The sequence below is a fragment of the Anastrepha ludens genome, chromosome 6 (assembly GCF_028408465.1).
Source record: "Anastrepha ludens isolate Willacy chromosome 6, idAnaLude1.1, whole genome shotgun sequence".
Classification (NCBI taxonomy): domain Eukaryota; kingdom Metazoa; phylum Arthropoda; class Insecta; order Diptera; family Tephritidae; genus Anastrepha; species Anastrepha ludens.
In genome coordinates this window covers 54,327,800-54,347,460 of record NC_071502.1, presented here as the reverse complement: position 1 = coordinate 54,347,460, position 19,661 = coordinate 54,327,800, and the positions used below count along the sequence as shown (strand labels likewise).

Below are 19,661 nucleotides of genomic sequence, written 5' to 3'. Positions count from 1 at the left end.
ATAAATATTAATTGTCGTTTTTGGGCAGTGTGGCCATCGATAATTCCTCTAATTAGCTTAAATTATGGGAATTAAGTGTAGTAGTTGATTCAGATTAAAATAAAATAAATAATTGGCGCGTACAATTCTGTTAGGTGTTTGGCCGAGCTCCTCCTCCTATTTGTGGTGTGCGCCTTGATGTTGTTCCACAAATGGAGGGACCTACAGTTTCAAGCCGACTCCAAACGGCAGATATTTTTATGAGGAGCTTTTTCATGGCAGAAATACATTCGGAGGTTTGCCATTGCTTGCCGAGGGGCGACCGCTATTAAAAAAATGTTTTTATTAATTTTGCTTTCACCGAGATTCGAACCAACGACCTCTCTGTGAATTCCGAATGGTAGTCACGCACCAACCCATTCGGCTACGGCGGCCGTCAGTTGATTCAGATTAGTTACTCTTAATTCCTGAGTTCATTCCGAATTAGGTCGTTAATCCCGATTAACACAATGGTTATCTAACAGCCGCTCGCTTGTACGCATACGTGCAAATTAATTCATATGTGTTGGTACCTATGGCTAGGCGTTCGCTGATACATTGAAAATGTGAGACCTTCGATAAGAAATTTTTGTAAATAAAAAATAAGTTTCAGCACACAAAGTGCCTTGGAACTTCATTTTTTTTATGTACATAAAAACAAACCATCACAAATAATCACAAACTAACACATACACAAACACAAAATAATTGAAAATATTGACAAGAAATGAAAAATCACTAATAAATTGTTCTTAGTTAGTACTGGCTTTGCAGGGTGTTTGTCTTTTAACAGCTTACAATTTAGAAATTAATTTAACTATTTTAGGTTCTATTTCAGATAATCTACTAATTATAAAATACATACATCATTGGGTGTGCGCAATTATATATATACATATACACTACAATATTAAGGACTCATTTAAAAGCAAATGATTTGCATATTTAAACAGTGTTGAACATATTTTATTAAAATCATATACGGTATATTATTTTAAATAAAAGGCTAGGAGAAATAAAAACAATTGCACTAATAAAAGTTTAAAAACAATATCAATTTCCAATATCAAATATATTGCTGAGTTGCGCGTCATATGTCAATGAGCATTGCTTTTATTTTTTTTTTATTTCAACCTTTAGTTTGCAAAAATTCAGGAAATCAGCAACCTGCACGTGACTAATTTTGTAAGCTTATGCTAAATAAAAATGATATTAATCGAGCAACTTTAACAAATTAAAAATGTAGACAACTCCGGCATGAACATGAAGTTTACACTGTTTAGGCACAAATCGATCCACACTGAGTTATCAGAGATTCTAATTTTCTTGCGCATACGCGTACATATGTACAAATGCAGACTAATTAGGCAATTAGAAATAATATCAAATACATTCGCCTGGATGTTGTGCACAGAATTTTGGAAATATTGGCTCCGCCTCCAAGCCTAATTCGACAAGTCGATTACGAAATACAGACATACGCTTAAAAACATCCTGTGGCACCACATCGAATTCCCGATCATCGTCTAGATCACTCCATAGTCTGAATAAAGGATATACAAAAAACGTAATATTATTTAATATTTTGAAGTCTTTAAATACTAATGATAGAGTGTTTGTTTAAGAGAATGAGAACGTAAAATGATAATACAAAAGATACAATCAGCAAAAATGCGATGCAAATTTTTGGCCATTTATCTTCAATTCTTGCACAAACTGTATTTTATAGGCACGTAAGCAAAGATCCTTAGGAGAAAATGTTACACGTAGTCGAAGGACTACGGTTGAGAACAACGACGGAATGACATTTCGGCGTCTTCTTCAACACTTCGCCCTATGAACTTCGTGAGCAGATTTATTTATTTATTATTTTCATTTTTTTTTTTTTTTTTCAAAGCAAATTCCCACAATGCTGTTGATAGCGTTGTTCTGGCTTGAACGTTTCAACAACAATTTGCCATTCTCAGCTGTCAAGCCTTAGTTATAGATATTGATAGTTCTCATGCAGCTAAAAAGAACATCCGATACTTACCTTTCGCCTAGTGCAGCAGAACGCGGCCATAATCGATTATCCAATTGATACTCATCGGTTTGCTCCGTCCACATGCAAGCCTCGCCGCCCAGTACCTAAATGGAAAAAGAAGAAGAAGAGAATAGAGTTAATTAAAGGCAAATAAAAACAACAGGACACATTTTGGTTAATGCAAAATATTTAAACTTTAAACTATGAAGCGACATTATTGTTGTTGTTTTTGTGGTTATTGTACAGCATAAAGCATTCCCCATACATTTTTTGGGGAATACTGCTGAAGTAACAGCCCTCGGCCGGATGTAAATAGTTACCTGTTTTCGCTGCGCTTTATTTAGCCGCATGCGCTCCCACGGTCTATGTTTGTACACATTTTGCCAAGTGCGGTAAGGCGAACAGGCGCCCTCACCTGTAAGCATAAAATTCATATGTATGTGCAACCCTCCATTCAATCTCATTTTTCTTATACGTATGCCTCTTCTAATCACTCACCTGTTGATCGCCAATTACCGAACCCACAGTCCAGATACCAGGCATCCACATGCGAGAAGATCACATTGAAACCGTTATCAATGAGATCATAGTTTTCCTGCCACGAACTACCGCCCCACACTTGCACAGCAAATCGGCTGCTCGGAAGACATTTTGTATTCGTCAGACCACTCGACCAAACACTCACTATGCGCGGCTCAATATTGTTGTTTGCGATTTTCAGTCTATAATCAACAAAATTAAATATTTAAATATTACAGTCAGCAAAATTACATATTTAAATATTACAATCAACAAAATTAAATATTTCAGTATTAAAAAAAAAAAATTCAAAATTTAATATTTAAATTAATTAAAAAACAAAAAATCTTGCATCGTCTAGTTCCACCTAGTCGTTTGCAACACTTACCGCGTCAACGCATTCAACATAAAATCACACCAAAGTCCACGCAAGTCTGTGTCGTTGAAGTACTGACCCCAACATTCAAGATTCACCTCATCACCGCCGAGATGAAAATAATCTGTTGGGCCGGTAGCATTCAATAACTCCTCATAGAGATGCTGCAGTACAAGATAAGTGTTGTTATTTTTAGGATTCAGTTGTCCGCACGGAGGTTCACCACAGAAAAAACTCCACGGTTGTTGATTTATACACAAACATAGATCGCCAAGGCCACGTTTTGGTCCCCATTCCCAACCGTTACCAGCGTGCGCCGGCGCATCGATCTCCGGCAAGACTTGTACGCCATGCAAACGCGCAAAAGCTGCCACATCACGCACATCTTCAAAAGTGTAGGTTTCATGTTCCGAGTAGGCGCCATGCATTGCCATTTCGGGGAAATGTTTCGACACATAGGGAAAACTTTGGGAATCGGTTATGTGCCAATGGAAACGATTGAGCTTCGCGTGTGACATGCCGACAATGGTGCGTTTGATTGCCTCTACCGAGAAGAAATGCCTTGAAGTGTCCAACATAAGGCCGCGATAACGAAACCTCGGTGTATCAACAATTATTGCCTTTGACAGAATGCGCAAAAGATTGTCATCGTCATCGTACCAGATCAATTGCTGCAGTGTGGACAAAGCGTGGCGAGCGCCAAAGAATGAATTTGCGGTGATGTGAACATTAACGGTTCCTCGTTCATCTGGAAGTAACAATTTTTAGTAATATATGGTTGAATATAGTTTGATTTACAATAACAAAATGTAATTGATGTGTACTATACAAAAATGAGAGATATGTATTTCCGTAATATACAATCAAATTAGACCAAAGTTTATCTTAGTGCTTTTGAGTCATACAATTATTCATCACTATCAAAGCATCACCTGATTGACTTATGCCCCGAATGTCGTTATCAAACAACAATCACTACCTATTGAAAGTAATACGCCCAACTCAACTAGTGAAAGCCGCTTGGTTTTGTATAGCATAATATCATACGAGTATTATAGGTATATAATGTAGCAGGCTAAGTTGCACCATAGGCATCCCTTTTACTTTGGTTCAATCTCGTCGCCAAAGCGCACTTTCTATACCTCTTCGTGCGCTGCTCATGAAACCCAGGTCTTATAATTTATACTGCAAGACTCTTAATTTGTTTATTTATTACTCTGCTTACGCCTAAGCTCTTTAGACCGATGGAAAAGAAATTTGAAGATACTATTAATGGTTGCCCTAAATAGGTTTTTACTGAAACGGTGAACTGTGGGGTAATCTGAATGGTTGCCACTAGGGATCAAAACTCTAAACAAATCGATATTTTTTGAAGAAAGAGCGGAACCTCTTTCTGAACGTAGGTATACCACTGCAATTGCCAACAAAGTACAGAGGACACATAAACATCCTTCCAACATACAAATCATTTGGCCGGCCGGTTTTCTGCCACGCAACACAAGTTTGCTCGCACTTATGACAGTCGCACAATGCATCTTATGTCGTTGTGACAGGACTTGCATATTTAGGTCCTAAAGATCCTGTTATTTCTTTGAGCTTAAGGTCGAAATCCAGATAAAGTAACACTCTATAAAACTATAAGCGAACCAGGCTACCACAGGCGAAGAGCTCGAATTGCCTTACGAGAGTCGTGTAATATCGCACAATTAAGCTCTGAATACTGTAGCAAGTTAAACATATGTCGAAGCTACGTACGATCCTAACCACCGTCTCCTACATCGCACTCATCTAAGACCGTTATTCTTCGGCCTGATCATCCGAAAGCTTTCAGATCCTACAATTGTGTGACCCACTTGGAAGAATACTGACCTACATAGATGAGGCTTAATAAAGCATCTAACTCTTCAGCTACTAATTCCAATCGAAAAGGTTACTTTTTGGCATTTATTTCAATATATATATATATACTGGTGGTTTCGAAATATGTATGCCTTGGAATGAGAAACTAAACGATTTTTCATGAAATTTCAACCGCATCTATATAAATGGTTATCGAACATTTCAATTAAGTATACAAAATAAAAAATTATCAACTTGTGTAAGTATTATTTTTCGTTTACTTACGTGCAATGGAAAGTTTGTAGCTCTCATCGGTGTCCAAGCTTAGATTTATTTCGCCGGACTTGTGCACCTCCACCTGCACCAGCAGCGTACCTATGTCACAATGACGACGCGTGTTGAATACATTGCTCAAAATTCCAGCCGGTGCCACATTCTCATTTAAGCCCACTTTACCCAGCGCTCGATCAATATCGACATTCCGCCGTATGCGTTGATGGTGATCTGCACCTACCATTTCTGATGCACTATCACCTGCAGCCACAGCAGAGTGGCCAGTGTGATACGCCTCGTAAGCTGTATCTCGACGCGCGCGATTATGATTCTGCTGATTTTGTTGTTGCTGCTGTTTATGGATGTAATGAATTTCAGGCACTTGAGAGCGCACACCGGAATTAACATCGGTAGACACATCCCGACCACCAATACCGGCGCCTTCTGAGGTTTCATCCGTACTTGGCAGTCGTTGTATGCGACGCAGATCGCTTAGGAAATAGGCAAAAGATTGTTTGAATTGTGATTCGACTGCGCTGTGTGGTGTATCCATGCGCAGTTGCACATCTTCCATTGTGAATGTGAGAGACACTGAACTAATGGCAGTTTTTATAGTCGGATGCGGCCAAATATTGACTTCGCCACAGGTCATTGCGCATGTCATGAAGGGTATGCGGCGTTCGGTGGACACTCCACCACCATACGAATGTCGTACGCAACGTTCATTTTCACATTTGTATGTCCACAGTTTTTCATCAGGTCTGCGTGTATGAGAAAGGAATCACAAAATTTATTTTCTGTTATGTATGCAAAATCATCATAATCAACTTACAGTGTCGGTCGCATTTTAACATCACGCCGGCGATTCATCGATTTCTCAACCAAAAATGCTTGCGGCTTAATACCATCTTGTTTCCAGTATAAAACTATTAATATGAATATCGTTACCGTCAGCAGTATGAGCAACACGCGACGCAATGACACAGTAAAGGCCATTTTGAGGACGTGACGAAACCTAGAAAAAAATGAAAAATTTAGTTCTTCCTTATTTGAGTGTATGGAAAAAATATGTTGGTATGTTTATAAGAGCAAAAAAAGATAGAAAATAATTCAGGCTCATTCCATAAATATATATGTATATATATTTTTTTAATATTGTTTTGCTGCCCAAAAATCACGTATGTATGTATGTACAGGGTGGGCCATATAGCGTTTGCTTTTTGAACCACCTTTTTTATTGAGAATGGTAACACAAATGACATGTCAAATGTGTTCATAATTTACTGAAAGGTTTGACATTTACGAAATGGGACGCTTGAACAAAATTGGGAAATATTTCCAAAGTGGTGAGTCTTCTTCTTCTTTTCTGATTTTCACATCGGTGGCTACGTCAATAAGCAAAATTGTCGGATTTGGGGCTCAGAAAATCTACACGTTACTGTAGAGAAGCAAATGCATCCACAACGAGTCACTGTTTGGTGCGGTTTTTGGTCTGGCGGCATCATCGCGCCATTTTTTTCAAAAATGAGCGAGGAGCCGCGGTTTCAGTAAATGGCGAGCGTTACCGTGACAACAACGAGTTTTTGTTTCCAAAAATTGAAGATGATGACATGGACGACATTTGGTTTCAACAAGACGGTGCAACTTGTCACACTGCCAAAGTTACACTCGAACTTTTGCCTACCGTTTTTGAAAACCGAATAATCAGCCGAAATTCTGATATCAATTGGCCGCCTCTGAGCTGTGATTTAAGCCCGTTGGACTATTTTTTGTAGGGAGCCGTTAAGGACAAATGCTATGCGAACCATCCAGAGACGGTTGACGCTTTAAAATACGAAATCGAAGTTGTCATTCATGAAATTGGAGCCCAAACAATCGAAAATGTGCTTAAAAATTGGGTTGATCGAATGGCCTACTGTAAAGCCAGTCGTGGCAGTCATTTGAACGATATTATTTTTCATTCATAAATGACAATGTTCAATCTTCAAAATAAAAAAAAGTTTGAAAAAATATTGATTAGTTTTTTTCTTTATAGCCGATTCAAAAAGCAAATTTTACACGGCCCACCCTATACAAGCTGGTGCCGCCTACCATTCGGAATTCGGAGAGAACGTAGATTCAGATCTCCGTGGATCACCAAAATGAAGAAACAGTTTTTTCTAATAGCGGTCGCCCCTCGGCAGACAATGGCAAACCGCCGAGTGTATTTCTGCCATAAAAAAGCTCCTCATAAAAATAAAAAAAATATATGCCGTTCGGAGTCGGCTTAAAACTGTAGGTCCCTCCAATTGAGAAACAACAACAGGACGCACGCCACAAATAGGAGAAGGAGCTCGGTCAAACACCCAAAAAGGGTGTAAGCGACAATAATATAAATATATACCTATATATATACGAGATGATGGAAAGTGAATCACCCTATCGGAAGATTTATATAATAATTATTGCAAATGGCGGCGTACTTCATTTATATATATAAACAGACAAGCAATGGAGCGGGTAGAACTCAAAATAAATATTTCCATCACTCAAAACCATTTAATTTTTATTTAGTGAAAAAGTTATTCAAAATACATTTGTATGATTAATTTTGCACCACCTTATATGTATGTAGGGTGCATTATACAATGTATGTGATCGTGATACAATTATAAATTATTTATAAATAAAAATAAAATTATAAAAACACAGCTGAATTTTTGAGCAACCTTAAATTTGCACTTTATTGTACTAAAATTTAAAAAGCTATAAAACTGCATACCAAATTTTTTTCTATAAATTCTAATTAAAAACCGCGAGATTGGAATGTTCGCGGAATTTTTGTAATTTTTGAATAAAAATTCCACAACTGCATTTATATGGTGTCTATTAGAATGACCAATGGACATTAAATAAAGAGAAGTAGCCAAAACAGATCAAAATCCCATTTGATGTTCAAAAACTCGATTCAAAATTTACTACGTTACTAGGATAGTAGGTACAACAGTTTGCTGGATTTTTGGCTGGCGTTTTTTGGCATTAAACATAATTTTGAGTTTAAGAAGCCACTTCTTGTGTTTTAACAAAGACAAACAGTACAAAAAGCGACAGTTAAAATATATCGCCTGAAATGAAAGTGGCAATAAGAGCAAATGAATTATAAGAAAAAAGAGAAAGGAGGAATAAATTCACATAAGTGGCCAAGAAAAAAGTAGGGCAAAGGATATGTAGGCTACATAGTAGAGATGTTTTTGTCAATATCAAAGAATGTGGCAATTAGCACTCGTGTATCACGTGTAGGTTGATTTTAATGATTGTAATTATACTTTCATATGTTTGAAGGTGCACACAAGGGACTTATGTATATTTGGGCATATGGCTATAACACAAATATGGTGCACACATTCAGGTACAATGCATGTATTTTTGGGTACGTTTTTCGAATTGGTCTCGAATGGTCTGATTAAAAAAGCGCAGGAAAATAGTAAAGAAGTACCTGAAGATTTCATTCCATCTGCGTTTTTCGCATTAAAGTATGTGTTATTTTTTTATATTAATCATTCTTTAACATGTAAATCAAACTTTCAAACTTTATACAAAATGTAAAAAATTTAACAATTTTTCAAATTACAATTTAACTATAAACTTTTTAATCGGAGTTTTTAGAAAAAATTTATGTATGTCCATTGAATTTTGGTATAATAAAAACCCAGTTTTAATTAGAAGTAAACGGGATTCATTTAATGAGACAGAATCAGTAGAATTCAGGGCAGAGAGAGCAAACTGAAGCAAAACTCTTTATACTCTTTCAATTCAGTCAATAGAGAATTGGCGGTATGGTCTCGAAATAAACACAGCATATTCTAAAGTAGATTGGTCAAAAGCCCTAAATAGCAATTTAAGGGCATAAGAGTCTGCAAAGTTCGAGCTATTTCTTCCAAGTAAAGCCAAGGATAGAGTACGCTTTAAATAGAATGAAAGCGATATGGCTTAGAAATGTTGAACGCGCATTAAAACCAACATTAGATCTGTGATTCCTTGAACTATCAGCGATGTAATGACATGTAAGAATAATATTAATTACCTGAGTTAACAAATAAGCTGGTATGTAAACTTATTAAGTGGCATCGCGCTTGAAGTATTTACAAATCCGCCGAGTTCGAAAGAATAGAATGTATTTTTAAATCATTCGCATACAGAGGGAAGTTAGCATAAGAAAAGCAGCTGCTCAGATGCTCATTGATAAATAAAACAAAAAGCAAGGGATCCAAAATGCAACTGTGGACCTATGTACATATAACGAATTCCTGCTGGTATGAGGATATAATACTTTTAGTAGCAAAATACATACATCTTTTTTTGACAATATTTTCGAACAGCTAATATGCCGACGAAAGCTTCTAAATTGATCTGTAATTATGAACATCGTTTTTTTTTAATGGAGCAACAACTGTCATTTTTCAGTAAACGATAAAGATGCCCGAAGTTTACTCGAAGCGATTTATTTAAGGTTAAATTCACTATCACTTTCGTTTTCATAGACACTTTGCATTCTGTCTGTTCACAATGATTATTTTGCGAAACAATAATATAATATTATATGTCGCAAAAAATTATTTTGCTGGATTTGGAACAAAGAGGATGAGGACGGATGAAATAAAGAAGAGGAAAGATAAAATAACGATTTTTAGTAAACTTAATCCTGTTTTGAAAATAATTTAATATTTATACGAATTTGTTAAGACGTTCACTACGCGATGGACAAAATCCACCTACTTTGAGGTTTATTTAAAGGAACCTGAACTGAAGTACATGTTAGTCCACCTACAAATATTTCAAGTTGTGACATTTTGAACATTGCAAACGGACAATTTTTCCAAATAGTGGAAAATGCATTCATTTATAAAATTTATTCATATTCTTTTATTTTTTTCCATTCGTTTTTAACAATGCATACAGTGACTCCCAGACAAAGTGGTCCAGCGTTCTCTTTTAAATATTTACTACACTTGTGTACAATAATTTTTTCGTTAATTGTTGAAGTTAATATATTAGTTGACAGCCCCTTAATAAACCACCAACAAAATTGGCACACCCAAAAAACCACTTTCCTCACGTTAAAGCTTTAACACAAGCCTAAAAACTGTTCGGAAAAAAGTAGGCTTTGATAGTGATTTTTGTAAATATAAAAACCTGAAAAACTGTTATTGAAAATATCATAAAAGCTATGACAATTTTTCAAATAAATAAAGAAAAATAATTTGAATTCAATTACGTAATGAACAAAAAGCTAGAAAAAAATGTCAATTAAAAAATTAAAAAAAGGCAACTTAAAAATCAAGGCAAAAGGCAACAATCAATCAATCACAGACACAAGGATTCGACTTGATATTGAGTACAGTTCATACAACAAAAACCGTGTAAATCCTCGTTTAAAACATTGTGCGAATAAAAACAAAATCTCAAATTTTCATCAAATTCTTTAATTTTTCAAACAAAATTTTTAGAAACTTTTCCGGTATATAAAGGGTGGTTAAGTTTCAAGGGCCGGTGTTGATTTTGAATAAAATACATTTTTTTTAGAAAATTATTGTCATTTCTCTTTATTATGATAATATTGGTATGGCTCAATTACGTATGGAACAAAATATCGGCTAAATAGCCGCCGCGGTCTCGGCGGCACACCTCCATGCGATGGTCCAGGTTCTATGCCGTTAATGTGCCGAATTATCTCATCCTTTAGCTCTTGAATTGTTGCTGGCTTATCGACGTACACCTTTTCTTTCAAATAACCCCAAAGAAGAAAGTCCAACGGTGTCGTTGACGTTTAGGTGTGGTTCACATTCAACATCGGCCCTTGAAATTTAACCACCCTTTACATAGTTTTGTAGAAACGCACTTGCAGGGTTGCCACGGACCTCCTTCGCCATTGTTTCACACACAAATTGTAAGTGAAAATAAAATTTTCATATAAAAACATTTTGAAGTTTATTTTCATTTTTTTAGGATACGCGAATCATTTTACGTTTACGCAGAACGAAAATCGACTCCCAGAACAATGTTTGCGAAGAAGAACAACTAAAAGACCACCTTCAACACTTTCCACTGGCAAATTCAAACACTCGATGTTTAGAGACGAGGTAACATTTAAAAGAATATTCCAGTTTGAGTCAGATTCTTCGCTAACAAAATTTCCTTAAAAAAAATCACCAAACAGATTCACCACTTCTTTACTGGTGATAGCTGATTTATCATCCAGAAAAAACAGCAGATGGAAGACCAAAACTGAAAATACTAAATTTGAGGTTTCGCCAAAACCACTTAGGACTATGCTTTATTATATTTTATTAATTTATTCAAATAAATAATTAATCTTAATGTAATCAAATTAATCTTTAACAATTAGAAAACCGAGGACTGATTTTGTTTCTGTATCTTTTGTTTAATATTATCAAGAGTAAAATTCACGGATTGTGGATTGATTTCACTCATAGCCAAAAAATATGGATATATTCACAAAAACCCTCACTTACCCCATGCTTCGAATATTTACACACCAATTTACCCTATGAAAAAATCCCTTTTTCCATAGGTTATCAAAATGGGCGAAATACATTAATACATATGGATGTAAAAATATTGATGTGTGTATTTAAAGCAAGTGACAGCGCTCATTTGTGACAGCGTCTAACAGAATAATTAGAGCTGAATATAAATCACTGGCAGCACATTCGGTTCGGCAGTATTAACACACTTTTAGTTTCACTTATTTTACCAAACACGATGTTATTTCCAACACAACAACAAAAGCGCAATTATACCAGACACTCAAATGATTGTCATTTCTGGCATTGCGTTTGTTTGCCACAAAAAAGCGCAACTGCAACATTTCACTATGCTGCTGATTCACTAACACCCACTACATTCAGCCACAAAGCCAACGCCACTAACAACAACAATTGGATGAGTAAAAAATTAGCACTTTAGTAGCCATTTAAAAACAGGAATGCAATGAGGAATTTTATTTCTTCTTTTGTCTTTTTTTTTTGTAAAGAATGCGTATTCACTTCATCATCATCATCATCCAATGACTCTAGTTGTGCCCACTACACTGCGCTCCGAGTGAGTCCTTGCCGCTGGTTGTGGTGCTAGCGAGTGCGCGCCTTATTTAACTTTGAACACACCATCGACCCAACGGCGAGTCGATGCCAGTCAGTGCTTGTCAGACATCGCGTGTAGTAAAATTACTAGCACGCCAAAACACCAAAAATGAAAACACACACACACGCGCACATACTAACAATACAAGAATGAGCACAATTCCAATAAACAAAAAACAAAAAGTACAAACAAAACGAAAATATATTTTACTAATGTACAAGTGTGAGAGTCAAAAGGCCAAATAAGAGTATGTATTTGTATGGAAAAGGCCAAAGCAATGAAGACAACAGAAAAACAAAAATGAGCTCGCAGGCGCAATTGAAAGTTCGAGTGAGGCATGAAGTGTGGAATGTTTGCCACAGGCGCTACAACACCAATAGCAGGTTATCAGAAAAGTAGAAGGCAATGCCAAAAGCATAAGCGAAAAAAGCCCACAAAAATGTTGACCCTCTGCGTTTGTTGCATTTAAAAGTGGTAGCAGTGCGCCGTGCTTTTCTTCCTCTAACACCGAGTAGTCACTTGTGCTACCGCAAATTGGTTGCTGTAATGATTTTGCTGTGCGACTAGACTCATTTTGTAAACCTTTTTTAGTGCAGGTCTGTATGTCAGACCCTCGAATAGATCAGAGAGGTAGGTAATGTCTAGTGCCCATATGCGCTCGGTTTTTACTGTTTTTTTATTTAACCCTTCACGAATTTAAGATCCCGCCTTTGGCTTTCATAATCACTGCCTACGGTAAGGAACTATCAAATACCATTGATTCTGATCTTTTGGTGAGTTGTCAAGATTTTCCTTCCACACAAAGTGCATGCACGAATTTTTTATTTGCTTGGATTTTTTTTTCATGTGAAAGGTCAACTAAAAGCTGGCGCAAAATTAATCAATTATAGAGAGATTTATAATATAATATTTGCAAATATCGTCCTACGGCAATCATATTTGACACTTGTGAGCTAGACAGCTGCAGCATACAAACAGACAAGCAATGGAGCACGTAAAGGTCAAAATAAAGATTTCCGTCATTTAAAATATTTTCTTTTTAGTAAAAAGATGAATGGTTAATTTTGCGCCACCCGATTAATTTTGCGCCACCCCTTATAAAACCATAGTTCTGGGTATACTTTTCTAAATATTCTGAATAAAAAGTTTGAAATTTTCACGAAAATTCTTTGAATATTTTATAATTTTGTACAAAGTTTTAAAAGTAACGTCTAGATATCAGTAGCAAATAATTCCCAGACGGTACTTTTTTTGACGATTGTCTGGTAGGCAAATGTACAATTTTACGCAATAGAACAACGCGTTAAATTTATTGAAACTTATTATGAAAATAGTCGATCTTCAAGAACAGCATATCACAAAATTCGTGTTGGTGAACAACCTTCAACATTGATATCTGGACGTTCGCAAAAATTAGGCATTTATAAATCGACTGTTTGGGGGACTTTACCTCTAAAGGGGTTTATGCTGGGCAATTAAATTTTGAAATGCTTTACATATGTTTTTTTAGCTGCATGAGATCTATCGATATCAATAACTATGGCTTGATAGCTGGGAAGACAAACCGTGTAAATAAACAAAAACAGTCTATTCGCGAACTTCATAGAGCATTAGTCACACAGAGCAACATCGGCCCTTATTTCCTTCGAATTGCGGAATACTGACTATTAATCAGCTAGACACCGACTACATTTTGGTCCAACAAGACGGCGCAACTTGCCAAACAGCGCGGTTAACAATCGATTTATTACAATATTTAAGCTACCGTTGACGACATACGGCCAGATTTATTGGAAAAAGTAGTCACAACTTGTACTAATGAATGGGCCAAGTAACTCGTAGCTGCGACGCACATATACCGGATATCATATTCAAAGAATAATTGCATGAATTCATCTACCAGATTATAATAAAAAAATTAATTCGATAATATTTCCGTTTTGTGTTATCATTTTATGCTCTCAGATTCTTAAAAAGACACCCGATAATTGTAGAGAGCCGTAATTTGAATAAAAATAGTGAAACCTGAAAGAATCTAAATTTGTACATGTTTTATTTTAAAACCTTTAGGCGCACCTTTTGAAAGACCCTTTAGTTTTTTTATTGTAATAAAACCTACATTTGTATAAAAACAATTCAAGCAATTAAATAATTAGTCAAAACTTTGCAATGTGTTTTTATAGTGACCATCTCTGCCTATAAAATAATGTATGTTAAAATATGTTTTGCTTTGTTTAATATTTAAAACTATTGCATTAAAAGTTTAAATATATTTTTTTACTAATAATTGTAAATGCATGTATACCAGATACATGTCTCTTTATTAAAAATTTTATTTTCATAAAATTTTGTAAAACTATATAAATTAAATTTCGTTCTTATTTTTAGCAAAAAATGAAGAAAAAAATATATGTATGAATGTATATGTATAAAAAATAAATATTAAAAATAATTTTTTTAATAAAAAATGTTTATTCAAAAATATAAATAAACTTTCTTCTATTAAAAAATATGTACAGGGTGGGCCAAATAAGACCTACTAATGTTAAGCACAAATAACTTTTTTATTTTTTGACATATTTATTTTTCTCTTTTTGTAGGTTATAATTGAAGGGCAACACACCAACATCATTAGCACCCATCTAAATGTACTGTTTGGTGCGGTGTTATGGCCACTAGAGTTATCGGTCCATATTTCTTCGAAAATGAGGATGAAACGCCGGAATCGATTTTAGGAGCTTCTTACAGAACATTGATTGAAAACTTTTTGCGGCCAATGGCGGAGCAGTATTCTAATTTATGGTTTCAACAAGATAGAGCAACTACGCATACTGCTAGTAGTAGTAGTAGTAGTAGCATTAGTAGGGCTTATTTGGCCCACCCTGTACAACAACATACAAGGTGGTATAAAATTAATCATCCTATCGGAAAAATTATAATTCTTGCAAATGGCGTCTCAAATGAATCATACCTAACACTAGTGATCTAGACAGCTACACTATATAAATAGACATCCAATGGAGTGTGTAAAGGTCAAAGTAAAGATTCAAAATCACCTGGTATTTTGTTGCCATGTAGTATTGTTGGTTAAAGTACCTATTATTTATTATTAAATTAAGTATATTCACCAGTTAGTTACTGGCTACTAATAGCGGCAAAAAATCGCTAAAGTGTTACTCCATAGCACAGGCCAAAAATCTTTGGAAAAAACACGATCTTCTTCCAATTTTGAAACTCTCTTGTCATATATACTAGCACTGGAGTTTTTTGAAGACGCACTTTTTTGCTTTAAACAAAAATTGAAGCATGTGCTTTCCAACGTTTCAGATTTTTAGGATACGGCTACTAACCTTTACGTTAAAATTCAATAAATTTTAAGAGAAGTCTTCGCTCTGTCGATATGGCGCCATTGCCATAACATCCCCTAAGTCTTTGTGCAGCTCAAATGTTTAAACTAAATGTTGGGTCTGAAGTTTTGAAGTAGTTACTCTCAACATCAAGATTAAACTTACGCTAATTCTACGTTACATGTGGCGGGTAAGTGAATGTTGTTCAACGGCAATCTACCAAATATGATAGTTCGAAATTCTTTGTTTGGCTACTGCTCTATTCAAAATGTAGGCTTGGCCTTTAATCAAATTTTGGGTGGTATTATGTCGAATGATACTATAATTTCCATATTTATTTACGATGATTACTTTAAGCCCTCTTTGTTACTTTTTAAATTGAGCTTAACAGTTGAAAATCGAAAGCACAGTTTACCTTTCTAATACCAAACACTACTTTATTGAAGGTAGTCTAGAGATACCCCATATTTATATTGTGTAAGAGGTAGTTAAATTTATGCTATGGACAATATAAAATTGCGCCTAAAAGACTTTTAACACTTTGCACGGCACCAAAAGAGAGCAGAATAGTTCGTTTCTCTTTCGTTAGTATTTTCTTCCTAAGCTAGTATTGTACATAGTATACATACATATCTACTGTCGTCGTTCAAAAGTAAAACTGCTATTCGGTAAACAACAGGCAAAAGCCGATACAGCATTTTACTACAAATCCCGCCAGCGATGAGAGTGAATCGATACGATATATTTAAGTGCAACTGTATAGCCGATTGTTATCCGCAAGAGTTGCGTGTCCTTTACGAGTGAGCGAACTGGTGGGAAGGTCGTTGGGTGATGGTAGTAAAAGGGCAGGAAATGGTTGTCCATGCATTTAAGTTATGCATGTATGTGCATATATATTTCACAAGTAATAGAGCAAGTTAGCTAAGGATGTATATGCGTGTGTGTGTGTGGCTACAGTATGATGCGCTGATGGAATGTGTTTGTCTTTTCACTGTCGAAAAAGTGCGGATCGTTCGAAACAGTATTGTTGATGGTCGGCAAATTTCAGTTGTATAAACCGCGGCCAAGTGTTAAGTTGTGCGCGTTAGTGTTTGTGAGAGTGCATTGTTCTGAAGTGTTAATATCTGTGGCGAAGAGATACAGTGAGAAAAAAATTGTAGTGTAACTATTATTATAAGTCGCGCTATAAAACAACGACTTGAATGTTTGAAAAATGTCAAAAAAAACAAAAAAAAAAAAAAACAATGTTTAAATAAAAAGATATTTTAAATTTGCATTACATTATATAAAAGAAAGAAAAAAATCTTTGGCAAATTGAATAAATAAAAGAAAACAAAATCTCTGAAAATGTCATGACAGTTAAAACAAAGTCAAGAGTCACCGAAGCAACTTTGGCTTAAATTCGCTAATACATCCACCGAAATTATTATAGAGGCAACACACATTGACATATTTTGACTATTTAGTCAAATATTTTTAAATTTCATTTATTATTATTTTTTTAATATAGTTCAATTTATAATTTATAAGATTTTCTAAACATTCGACAAACTTTCCTCATATTATATCAAATGCCGGACATTTGTTTTTTTATACGGAAAAAATGTGAAACTGAAAAAAAATAATGAAAAATCAAAATAAAATTGAAACTTCAATTTTGCACTTTGGTATAACAAATTTTTAAATAAGTATTAAAAAATAATTAGAGTTATACTTTTTTTAAATAATTTCGATAAAATTTTTTTCGAATTTTTTAAATTTTGTTCACAGTTTTATCTTCAAGGGTCTTGTGATCCTTGTTATAGAATGAACTATTTTTTCATAAAATATAATTTAAATTAAAAAATTAAACAAGTAAATAGTTAAAGCTTATGTGATACCTCTATAATAGTTTCGGAGGCACACTGAAAAACCATGTATTCCATTATTTATATTACGAGCTCACATTTCCTACATTTTTTTATACTAACCAGCCGCATCTTGTAGACACGAGTTACTTTCTTTAGTGAGTAACCGCATTACACGTTTGCAGTCTTGACCTTGACCTTGAAACTACAAAGGTCTTAAGGGTTAAGGTCTCTGTAATTTTTTTTTTTTTTCTTCAAAAAATATTTTTTAAGAGACCCTTTTAAAACAATATTCCTAAAGATTAAGTCCAGAAAAAATGTATAAATACTCGATTAGCGAATTTCAAGTAAGAACGCCAAACGCACAGTAAATTGTTGTGGTGACTTTGCGAACTCTTTTACAATATTTGCAATGAGAGTAAAAGGTTTTTCGACTGAAAAACGGATTTAGTGCCAATCTTGTGCATTTGTTAAGAAATGGTTATATATACATATATACATATAATTGACGCTTACACCCTTTTTGGGTATTTGGCCGAGCTCCTCCTCCTATTTGTGGTGTGCGTCTTGATGTTGTTTCACAAATAAAGGGACCTACAGTTGTAAGCCAACTCCGAACGGAAAATATTTTTCTATGAGGAGCTTTCTCATGGCAGAAATGCACTCGGAGGATTGCCATTGCCTGCCGAGGGAGATTCGAACTTACGTACTCCGAAGAAGGTTTTATAAATCGCCTGATCATGCCCCGTTATATCTTCAAAAACAAAAAAAAGGATTTTGTATTGTATATTATTTGATTTAAAAAATTTTTTAAAGTTTTTTTCTTAATTTTTGTTTACTTTTTAATTTAAAAAATGCACCATTTTTCCGAAAAATAATATATAAGTTAAAAACAAAAACCTACTTTTTAAGCTATGCTCAAGAAAAAAACAATCTTTACCCTAAATAACTGAACATTTACAGGAGCTCTTTATCCAGCAGTGTATCGTCTGCAAATGAGACGTTGAGATGTTGCACAAAAACGTTGAGATGTTGCACAAGATATGGTCACATTGGTTTTTAAATTTTTTCTTTGTTTTTTAATTTTTTTGTAATTTTAGGAAAATTGGCGCCTCGTGGCCTCGCTATTGGTGGTGCAATTGAAAGTGAACGTAACTCATTTGTGCATTTCCAAAGAAATAAGGAGGGATGATTTCCACTATGCTGAGATCTTCCAACTCATTGAAAAATTGTCTACCTAAATGGTAAATCTTCGTCTAGATGTGCAAGACAGTGCGAAATGACAGAAGGTGCGAAATCGTCTCTTCCTCTAGTGAGCTTCTGCAGAAGTCGTGTACCGGCATCCTCAGGGTGTGTATGCCTATTAGACAGTGCCCCATCATAACGAAAATCAGTAAGCTACGATTATATTTAATTTGGCTTAACAAAGATTCTTTGCGTTCAGCAAAGAAAGCTCCGAAATACCGGTTAAGATCTTACCGTGACCGTGACGTCTTCCTTAAAGTCATCAATCTTATTGCCGCAGATTTACTAGAAGGAAATTTAGTGTCGCATTTTATGCTTTTGATGGCGTGCTTGGCATTGCCCCGGTTAAGAGAGCAGAAACGAGTCTTTGAACTTTGCCACTCCCATAAAACCATTTCAGCACTAGATATCCTATATTTTATTAAATTCTAGCCAACTTTTAGGTTTATCACTGTGGCCACTGTGTGGCGGCAGAAACTGCATATTCAGTTCGAGTAAAACAAAAAAAAACTATTACTACGTTTTATAGGTCCAGATATTTTTTCACTGACGCCGTGTGTCTTCTTTCATACCTTTACTTTTACTATTTACTTTTATCTCTTTATATACAGACAGAATGTTTTTGTATCTACCATCAAAATTAGTGTCGTTTGAGAATTGGCTTATTTAGGGAACTTGGAACTTCTTGTAACTGCCGTGAGCTCATAAACAATAAAGTTTATTTTCAACATTGGCCACCTTAAGTCTCAACAAGACCTTTATTGCAGCGATGTGCAAGCCCGGTGCCAATCAGATTTCAAATAATTGCAGCGCCCGGGTTAATTTTTTTTTTGTCTATATCTTCTATCTTCTATGTATATTTTGTCACTGTAGTCTATAAAACTGCATACCCGAAATTATTCTAAAGATTCTGAGTATAAATCTTGGAAATTTGATGAAAATTTCCTAAATTTTTAAAATTTTATACAGAGTTCGAAACTTTGCTTTATATGGTCTTGTTGTAGTATGAACTATATTTAAAAAAAATATTTAAT

The 19,661-nt window shown here is 35.0% G+C and overlaps 1 protein-coding gene across 4 annotated transcripts in view; it reads right to left on the bottom strand.

The window, feature by feature from the left end:
• Nucleotides 1-344: 344 nt before the first annotated feature.
• The window catches only part of LOC128866141 (probable beta-hexosaminidase fdl), a 77,511-nt gene continuing 58,194 nt past the window's right edge, over nt 345-19,661 (bottom strand). For all 4 annotated transcript variants that reach the window (XM_054106653.1, XM_054106654.1, XM_054106652.1 and 1 more), the window contains 7 exons: nt 5,881-6,063; nt 5,061-5,809; nt 2,949-3,684; nt 2,540-2,763; nt 2,362-2,456; nt 2,051-2,145; nt 345-1,561 (listed from right to left, as the gene is read on the bottom strand). In XM_054106653.1, coding sequence (XP_053962628.1) covers nt 1,402-1,561; nt 2,051-2,145; nt 2,362-2,456; nt 2,540-2,763; nt 2,949-3,684; nt 5,061-5,809; nt 5,881-6,044 — 2,223 coding nt within the window. In that variant the 5' untranslated portion in view covers nt 6,045-6,063 and the 3' untranslated portion in view covers nt 345-1,401. The remainder of the gene's footprint in view (nt 1,562-2,050; nt 2,146-2,361; nt 2,457-2,539; nt 2,764-2,948; nt 3,685-5,060; nt 5,810-5,880; nt 6,064-19,661) is intronic.